This window comes from Musa acuminata, chromosome BXJ2-4 (genome assembly GCF_036884655.1).
Source record: "Musa acuminata AAA Group cultivar baxijiao chromosome BXJ2-4, Cavendish_Baxijiao_AAA, whole genome shotgun sequence".
NCBI classification, from domain to species: domain Eukaryota; kingdom Viridiplantae; phylum Streptophyta; class Magnoliopsida; order Zingiberales; family Musaceae; genus Musa; species Musa acuminata.
The window spans coordinates 8,145,631-8,156,203 of record NC_088341.1 but is presented as its reverse complement, the minus strand read 5'-3'; the positions used below and the strand labels follow the sequence as shown (position 1 = coordinate 8,156,203).

The 10,573-nt window shown below is 36.5% G+C and overlaps 1 protein-coding gene across 1 annotated transcript; it reads right to left on the bottom strand.

Moving 5' to 3' along the window:
* Positions 1–4,873: 4,873 nt before the first annotated feature.
* Positions 4,874–10,380, bottom strand: LOC135609844 (uncharacterized). Its single transcript, XM_065103547.1, has 6 exons — positions 9,863–10,380; positions 9,565–9,776; positions 6,341–6,548; positions 6,185–6,270; positions 6,018–6,109; positions 4,874–5,556 (listed from the first exon to the last, which is right to left on the bottom strand). The coding sequence occupies exons 1-6, from the start codon at positions 10,160–10,162 to the stop codon at positions 5,309–5,311; spliced, it is 1,146 nt and encodes a 381-aa protein (XP_064959619.1). The 5' UTR covers positions 10,163–10,380; the 3' UTR covers positions 4,874–5,308.
* Positions 10,381–10,573: the final 193 nt, after the last annotated feature.

The following is a 10,573-nucleotide window of genomic DNA, read 5'->3' as shown; positions in this document are numbered from 1 at the left end:
TTACTTTGTTTATGTTAGAGGACTTTCATTTTTAAGCAATACTGATAAATGCATCCTATCTGGACTGTGGGACTTGGTAACTAATTCTTAAGCAAAGATTTGTACATCTAAAGATGCGTTCAAGTGCTTCTTAGGATAGCACTTGAACGCATCAGAGTTGGCTGAGCCAACTCATATCCAAACGCATCAGGTTTAAAAAGTTGAGCAGGACAACGTTTTCTAAGGATGGATTGAGCAGCTCAGTTTCCTTATATGATTCTTTGGAGCAACTGAGGATTTAATCGATTTACTCGAGCCTAATGGATTTAATCGATTTGTTCACACGATAGCATCAAAGGTATGAACCAATCTTGTGCCATTGTCGGATCTAGGGGCGTTGTGGATGGGGTCAGCTCGTGTGCGGGGGCTATCAAAGGTCAGCTAGTGCATGGAGGAGGGCAGATTATGGGGCTAACCCGTGTGAGGCTTTGTGCATGGAGGAGGAAAGATTATGGGGCTAACCCGTGTGAGGCTTGTGACCAAGAGAGGACGAGCGAACAAAAATGCAAAAGACCAAAAGGGGAATAATTTGAAAGAAAAAAAAGAAGAAAGGTACTTACGGGTGCTCTATAATTTTTTTTTTTAAAAAACTTATGATATTTTTTAATAACTCACCTCTTTTTTTCAATGAGAGATTTTGATTCTGAAAACTCTATTAGAAAATAACTGATTATTTGTTATATTTTTTTAAAAAATCAATATTTTAAAATATAAAAATAATTAAAACTTTTAAATTATTTGTTATATTTTAAATTATTATTAGAACTTTTAAAATTTATTTTAGAAAAATTACATTTTTGAAAATGAGATGCAGATTTTGTGATAGAATTTGTGGTTTTTGTTTTTGCTGTTTGTTTTATATGTTAATTTTCTTTCCTGTTATGCTAATTTTCACGCTGACGATGTTTCCTTACTCGATTATTGTGGTGAACATTGTTTTAGTTGTTTCAAGTAGGAAATGACGATGTTTTCTAACCAGATGTGTTGATTTGTGACAAATTGAGTTGATTACTGAATTAAATTTATATAATTAAAATTAAAATTATGATTATTTTTAAGCTATAAAACAAATTATGGACATCATTTTGAACCCCTCAAGAGTTCTCTGCCCAAATACAATAATCTTCATCAACACTTTGAAATTTAAAAAAAAAAAAGCATCAGAATTTTTAATTCAAAACAGAATATTTAGAAGCATAAACTTCAAGAAGATTTTTTCATTAATTATACTTTAATTAATGAAAAATTAATTAGACTTCACTAATTAAAAGAGGTTCTTTTTCATTAATTAGACTTCATACTTTGTTTGAACATTTCCATACAACATTTTTAGTCGAACCAAATTCAATTTGAACATACATTGGTATAGATTGGAGAAACATGAATAATATACATCAAAATGCTTTGTTTCCTAAATGACTCTCTGCCAACTCATATGGTAGTCACAGAACAATTAGAAAACGACATCAGGAAAACATACCTGATGATGTATAATGAAGTATAGAAACTCATCTATTGGAAGACCTCTCTCTACCCAGCCATGTCATTTTTAAAAAAGAACAGCAGCTAAAAGAATTAAAAAAAAAAAGAAAAGAAATTGACCTACAAAGTCGATCCAAATACGAGACCATATATTAGCAGATAGACATACTAACGTCTTGAAAATCTTTTCAATGTCTTCACACTCTTAGCAGTGTTCTTCATACAACTGTAAGATTCATTTAGATTTAGAAACCAAACATAATTTGACAAATCATGAATTCAAAACGGAAATTATTAACTATAAAGCTTTATCAACATATCTATACACACACACACACGAGTTCATATATGAAATTATGTGATAAATAACCTACATCTAACAGAAGCTGCAACTTGAATTTTCCCGTCTCTATTAAATGCAGCATTAACTGAGGTTGTGCCAGTAACTAAGCTTCTGAACTCATTAAGATATCCCTTAGTGAAGAGGCTTAGAAACATTTAATTACTCTTCAGACTTTTAAGTAACGTTAATAAATTGCCCTTACATGTATAGAATTTGATCAGGAACAAAGATTTGATGGTCAAGCAAACCTCTAAAGATATATCAAGGAGAGTGTTAAGGGTATGGAAGCAGACATTAGGGTAGATAACGACCTCATGATGAACTCAACAATCTCAGAAATCAAGAGAAACAGCATATTTCAGACATCTAACAACTCTCTTATATGGTTGATGCTACTATAGCTTTTAAGATTGACCAAACAAAAGTAATGACCCACATCACTTCGCCTAGGCACATTTCCAAGCATGGACTGGAACATGCCTTCGTTGATGAATGAAAGCAGGATCATTACCGATGACCTCCTTGAACATCAGTGCCTCTGTGGTCTCTGTCTCATTACAGTCCCTTCACTCTCTGCTTTTTTAAGTTGATTTCTACTGTTTGTATTTTTTTGATGCTAGGTTAGTCAAAATATGGAGTTCTTTTGGCTCTAATTTGTCACTTTATCTTTAAGTAGGATTTCTGACAAAACTAATAGACTTAAAGGTAGAATTAGACGCTCTATGTATTATTACTGTGTATATTTTTAAGTTATTTTGTTGATAGCTATAAATTGCTGCAATATCTATTTAGTCTTTGATACCATTGAAGTTTTTAGATAAATGCAAGAAAATTCACTACGTTTAGAATTACTATTCAAAACTGTGAAAAACTATAAACTGCATGTCAATCATATCAAACTCACAAATCAAAAAAGAAAAAGAAAAACTTCATCCGACAAAAAACCTAAACTTAAGTAGGGTTTCCTTAATGATAATTGGAGCGAGAACATGAGGCTTTCAAGTTATATGAAAGTACGATTCCAATAGAAGACCATAGGATCATCTACAAACTAATAAAGATAAGACACATGAGGAACAAGTAATCCTAGATCGTTTCTCGAAAGCAATATCCACTGAACTAAACAAAGAAAAGAGATCAAGAATCCAAAATACGACCAAAAGAATTCAAAAACTACTTGTAATACATGAAATGAAGAAAAGAAAAACTAAACCTCACACATTTACCAGGATCTTGTGAGAGTAGGGTTACATTTTAAGAAAACCTATATCATCCTTTCTAAAGATCGTCAGAGGAGGAAACACTATTTCATGGATAAACAATTGTATACCTTATTAGGATCTTGTGGAAGTAGGTTACACTACGAGACGACTTGATCATCAAAGATGGACAAAATAGCAATTCCCAATGAGCCCTCTAAAGAAAGATCCATAGACTTAAATGGTGAGGGTTACCAAAATCTTCGTGAACTAAGGTTGTTTCAGGAGAGGGTCTGAATAATCCCTCAGCCATCAAAGATAACCAATATGCATAGACAAGAGGGAGAGAGGTCAAGAAACCCTGCATCACAAGGGAAAACTACCGGACCTTATCGGGATCTTGTGGAAGTAGGGTTCCATCATAAAACAATCGTTCGCGATCAAAGAATCGGCAAAAGAGGAACGATAGAACCATAGATGGATCAAACGATCCTTCGAAAGAGAAATGATAAAGCTAGAAAACAACCGTTCGTCATTAAAGAATCGGGAAAAGAGGAACGATAGAACCATAGATGGATTTAATGATCCTTCGAAAGAGAAATGATAGAGCTAGAAAACAACCATTCGCAATCAAAAACTCGGCAAAAGAGAAACGATAAAACCATGGATGATACTAATGATCCTTCTAAATAGAAATGATAGAACTAAAGGAGCGAGATAAAGATCAAGAAACCTATATCCGGCGTCATCTTCTTGTCCTCGTTCCGCTCTGCTCCGGCCGAAGGGGACAGAGGAGGAACTCATCGGGTTGGTCGGCGCGCTTCCCCCACCATCTCGTTTATTTAAGTTGAACTCATCGCGGCCACGTCGACGTGGGACCATCATGAATCTTGACATTCATTTTTAGCCATCTGATCTGGTTCAAGTTCACATGATCGTGTCTATATATATATATATATATATATATATATATATATATATATATATATATATGTATGTATGTATATATATGTATGTATGTATATATATGTATATATATATATTTATGTATGTATATATATGTATACACATATATGTATGTATATATATGTATACACATATATATATGTATGTATGTATGTACGTACATACGAAAATCAAGATGCACATCGTATAATTGATGTTCAAATCAATCTGACCAAATAAGAAATAGATTTAAATAAGAAATAGAGAGAGCAAAGATAAACTGATCTCAATCCTTCGAAGATGAAGAAATCCAATTAGTTTATGATGATGGCCTTTGTTTCCAAGATATTTGGGTGATGACTATAATGGCCGTAATGGATCGATAAGGATGGCATATAGCGCATCGGGTGGGCAGTGGGCACTACGAAAACAAATGCCCGGAGACTTGAAAGATTGTATCGACCGGCTGAAGCTTTTGCCTTTTTAATCCAAGGCATTATTATTGCTCAATTTTGAGTACTTGCACTAATAAGACAAATTTGGACTCAATAATCCAACAGTGTATTATCGACAAGCATGAATTCCAGATGCTTCCAACAAATGACAAACCCAAAGAATGTTCCCTACCTGCACCAGAGCTCAGGAGAAAGAACTCAGCTGCTGATCAAACTGACAAGTTGCAGCTTAAAAATATGATTCAAGTTTTCGAGTAAACGAATAACATCAAAACATAGATTAATTTTTCAAATGATGGTGACATTTGCATATTAGTTTAGCTTATGGACTAACCTATGACTTCAATGGGACATCCATATCTCAAAAACCCAACACATCAACACCACTTGGCCCACAGAGTAGAAGGGTATTTCAAAAGATGCTACACTTATTATAAAAATAAAAAACCTTATCCCCATTTAGACATGGCGAAAAGGTCGATAGAAATACAGCTGTTTTTCCATGCAGCAGACCCTAATTATAGTAAAACCTAACCTCTCTCTCTCTCTCTCTCTCTGATTTTTTATAGTTTTAACTGCCCCCTCCAGGAACGATTGCCTTTTCATTTAGTCACTCCATATGTCCGTTGTGTTGTCCTTTCTTTTTCCTGGTATTTTTCAACACTTCAATGCCCACATCTTTATTTGTTTTCTTGTCCTATGAGACGACGAAAAAAGAGACAAATATCTGTTTGGAAAATACAATGATCTAGTGTAGCAAATTCAGCTCAACAACGATGAGCTGGACATCCTCATGATGCGAAAAATGAGCTGAAATCAAGAGATATATATGCAATATGGAAGATTCACCTGCGGCATGAACCATCCGATACGAAGAATTGATAATCTGGATGATCAACATGAAGGAGTCGCAGCCAGTTGTCTGCAGCTTGCAGTAGGGAGACTCTGAGTTGCCTCTCACGTCCTTCTGTATTAGTCCATAATGAGTTCTTGAACTTGTAGGATGCTAGACCAAAGGCAGGAATGGAGATCTTTGGAACACAGTTATTATCCTTGGGATAGGTCATCATGGGCAGAGCCGCAGCAGCAGCACCTAAATCAGTCAGATTTGCTCAGGACTATTTGCTGGACACATAAATTATATAAACTTCAAAAATAGCTTATAGAACTTACTGACAAAGAAAGTATTAGCAGCAAATACAGACATGGTACACTTCACATAGGAAGGATTTGTTATTATAGATAATTTAGTTTCTTTTGATTAACAAGATCCAAAATCTCTGTGTAACAAGATATGTGGCTCTGGAAACATAAACCAGTGTGATGTATGAGCTAGTGATTGCTGAAGACTTCTGCAACATTGTACTTATGGGCTGCACCTATTAGTTTTGCCAATGCATACAGATTATAACTATGATATTGATTTTAAAAGACCTTCACCATTTAGGATGGCTTGAATTTTGTTTCTCCAGTTGCTCAAATCACTAGCTTTCAAGCTAAACATGCAGAATATACTCTAAAAACACATTCAGATTAACAAACAATAAAAGTTACCTTTAATTGGAGTGGAAAGTGAATGGTAAGTCAGAAAGCAAGCATCCAAATCCTTTAGTGTTTGTCCAATTGGAATGCGATATATAGGATACCTGCAAAATCTCCAAGTTGTGGTTTCTTTCTTCTTCCAAACTAACATAAAATATTTAACTTATGTCATATCTTACCAAGCAACAGAAATCCAACTTGCTGGCAACAAATCATAACTTCTAAGCGTCCTCAGTTCAGGGAACTGACATGCAAGATCTAGCACCTGGAATGAACCAGGATGAGTGCTAGCAATGAATATAACATTATAGCAGAAGCAATTGGGTACAGCTTGCCTTGTCAGCTAGAGGTTCACGATGATAAGGAGAATCTTGTTCAAGGTATTCAAAGAGTAGGCAACCTTGAGAGTTTTCAGCATCACCCTCATCACTTGAAGACCCTTCTTCTAGCGAGAAATGTTCACCATGGCTACTTCCATCACTAGTGGAATCCTGGTAACAGTCATTATCACTCTCCTCCTCTCGCCTCATATTGCAGAATAGCCTGGAAAACCAAATCTCATGAATATATATGAACATGTTTAAAAAATGGAGTGTAAAGAAATGCAAAAGTAAATATATGATGCTTCATGATTAAACATACTAAAGACTGGAGGTGTTAAAGAAAGAAGAAAAACTTTCAAATGAATCGTCATCATATATCCAAAGTATTCAACATATAAGCTGTTGAACTTAAAAATTTTCATTAATTGATAAATTTGAACGTTTCCTCCAAACAAAAGGGATACTTATCTAGATGTGCAATATCTACAGACTGTCATGTGAAGCAACCACAATTTTGATGAACGTTAGTGTGGAAACAATGTTTTGCACTTCTCTAACAGACTATGTTGATGGTCTTGTATTTCAGCTGCAAGCTGGCATAATCCAGTTAGTGAGTCTCTCAGTGTTGTACCTACAGTTTGTACCATATCCTACCCATTCATTTTGTACAATGTTTTGTAAAAAAGGGTAACCTTGGATCTGCAAAACGTCGAGTTTTGCAGATTGCCAGCAGTCCAAGCCCACTCTATACTTACCATCTATATTATATGTTGGTCTCCAGCACTGAATTTGATCATTTAAAAGTATGTCAATAGACTATAATTAGGCCCATCTAATCCAAACAAAACTCTAATGATGACTTAACTCCAGACATGTAGATCCTGAACAAAACTATGCAACTGGATCAAATCTAGCCATCAACCAAGCCAACTAAAATCCGTTACAAGTATACTGAACTTGTTAATATTTTCATCCACAGCTCACCTTTCTCATGCCAAAAGCAAAAGGCTCGTTTTGCAAATATACTCTTGAACATCCAAAAACTGAAACCATTCTGATGTATCTTTAGAGCTTAAGAGCTAATTTTCGAAGAAATAGAAGCAAATCAAGAAAGGAATGGTTAAATTAATAGACATACTGAAATAAACCTTGAAATGGCCATGGATGCAACAAGTAAAACTGTCATATTTATAAGATCCATAACTATAAAATCAAACAGTATTACAATATTATATAATTAATCCAATCATGTGACCTTTTATTCCTTGCAATACGGGTGACCAAGTTCCAAGATACGGAAACAACCTCTTTACCAGGATGACTAATGCTGTATATATTAACCCTACCCAAGTCTTGTATTAGAGGAAGCCTCATGCATTGGGTCATCCATTTTCATGTACATTGACTCCACTGAAGTCCTGTATTGGAGGAAGCCTCATGCGTTGGACCACTTTCATGTGCATTGACCGCACCTAAGTCCTGTATTGGAGGAAGCCTCATGTGTGGGGTGACCCATTTCCATGTACATTGACTCTACTCAAGTCTTGTATTGGTGGAACTCTCATGCGCTGAACCATCCATTTTGTTTCTCAATGTCCTTGTATGTTTAGGATCTTCACATAATTACTCATGGCAGATACTGATGCAAAAAACATATAGATGACTTAAGTCACTTAATAATTGGAATTCTGTGACATGATGAATTGTAAACTTCGTTACCTATATACTTTCTTTAAAAGGGCTACACATGTCAAATCATGACCATTTTAGCATTAGATACCACGTCTATCACTTGTGAGTAATTTCAAAAGGCAATATTTGTTCAACAACTCCAATGGTCTGAATCTGAACTTGATTCTTAATAACATCCTTCATGTCATTCTTTATCATAAAATTAGAAACTAATTAGTTCTATATAATTCAAGTGAAATGAATATTCAGCTCTTTAGTAAGGGAAGCAACAACTACTTTTTGTGCTAGGAGCAAAAATCAGAGTATCGGGGTAAACACTAACTTTTACACTTCCCATTACTTCTTCCTAACACAAATTACGGTGCAAACAGACTTTAGTTGCAACACGGACACCATATTACTAAACTTGGCTACTAATAACAGAGTTCATAACACAATCACAGCTGCAGTATTAGAATCATCCAAGGGTTACGATGTAATATGACGAGCACAACATGACAACTAGATTTTGGGGGAATATAAAGGTTATGTATCAATTCGGTAGGCTGGAACAAACAATGATCTAAGATGCCCCTCAAATGTGATCATTATACCTTACAGCTTGCAACCAACATAGCTGTGACACATCATACAGTTATTGCAGTTTTGACAGAGCACCTAGGACAGACTCTAGAGTCCGATATTGGTATTCCACATAAAGTACAACAGGTTTAGCAAGCAATAGTGAAATCAACAGATTCTTTAAACTGCTTGATCTAATGCCAATGTCATATTTGCTGCATGTGAGAAGTGAGTTGGAAGTAACATCAAACTGACAACAATATCAAATAATTTCATCAAATGAGAGCATAAGAAGCAGAAAATTATCGCTACAAGGTTACACAAAAATTCAAGATCTATCCAAATTTAAAGGTTTTCATGGACAAAAGTGATGGATGGAACTGCTGACTTAACAGCAGATGAAGTTATAATTTTAGCAGTTAAGATGGAGAAATTTGTAACGTTTGAACATCTGAGAGTTTTAGTTCAGACAGTCCACGGAAGGAAAAGAAAGAAATCACGAGAAGGACTAATATCAATCAAGGTTTATTTGACTTTCAGGTTAAGCATTCAGTAAGATTTGCAGTTCTCACAGTAGAACCGATAGCCGAGAGTTCAATTTTATGGCCCACCTTAATTGTTCATTCCAAAATCTAGCTGTATTTCTTGAGAGATTAAGCAATAATGTTCTCCAAAATAACAAATCTAGAATGCATAATCCTTCCTTATATGTGCAGCTTTGTTACTATATCCACCAGAGATTCAAATACTAAAGTAGATAAAGTTGGTGGAGATCATATGGCAAGAAACTGAGACTGCTGATTATTTTCAGACATCAACATGGATGCAATTTAAACACAAACCATATGGTACTTAAAACTAAATCTTCCAACCATAAATCATGGACTCCATCTTTTCGTTTCCGCTAGCAGCTAAATAAAGTAAATAGAAAATAAAGCTGACATGAACAGATCAAAGTACTCTGGGAAAAAAATGGACAATACCCAGTGCTTATTCCTTGCTTAGTTGCTTCACCGTACAACTGAATACCGGACAAGGAAGGCACATAATACTGAACAACACAATCTCCGCTATCCAGGACCAAAGGAATGCTAACACCGTAAGCACTCCACTCCTGGAATGAATCCCACAGATCTCCGAGGATAAAGTAAGGCCTATACTCCACGTTGCAGGTCCTCCAATCCCTCATCGTCGTCTATTAATCGTACATGGAAGCGAAAATTTACCAAGAAATATTAAGAAGAATACTAGAAACTGGATGAAAGAGGAGAAATCGGAAACCTTCGGCAGGTAATGAGCCAGAACAGATGGAGTGGTGGACTCCAGGAAGCGGTCCAGATTACAAGCATCCGCCGCCCGTGCTGAAGATGAAGACGATCGGTCCTCCAGCTGCCGGCGGTCTCCGACCACGGGCTTGTCCTTGAAGGCCGGCAAAAGAGCGGGGTTTAAGAAAGCAGCGGATGCGGCGGCGGAGCTCCGGGTCCTCAACGAGTTCTGGTGATGACCCCGGAGAGCCATGGCAGCGGTGTAGAACCGGTCCTCCCCATGCCGGCGGCCGAGCTGCAAGCTCGACCCCAGCATCGCCTTAAAAGGCTAAAGCCTCACAAAAACCCTAATCCGATCGGAGAACGAAGGGTAATCTCACGGGGTTGGTTGGTTCCGGCCAAAAACCCTAAGGATTCGATCGAAACAAAGAAGAATGGAAGAGTGCAGGCAAGGAAGGCTTCTAGAAGGGAGACGGTTCCTCCGAGCAGTCAAGGGTTTTACATGTTTGCCACTTTAAATCCTAAACGAATCATATTTTCGAAGATTAAGAGACTCTTATAAATCAGTATTAAGTGAACTGAAACGATTGGGAGTATTTGGGATGGGTACGGATAGGACCGCGCGGGACCCACCTGACTTATCTCAGTGGCCGCATGGCGAGTGCGTGAGAGCGCGTGGGCAAATAGGGAGCGGTCGGTTTTGTTTACTCGGAGGCTCCCTCTCGTC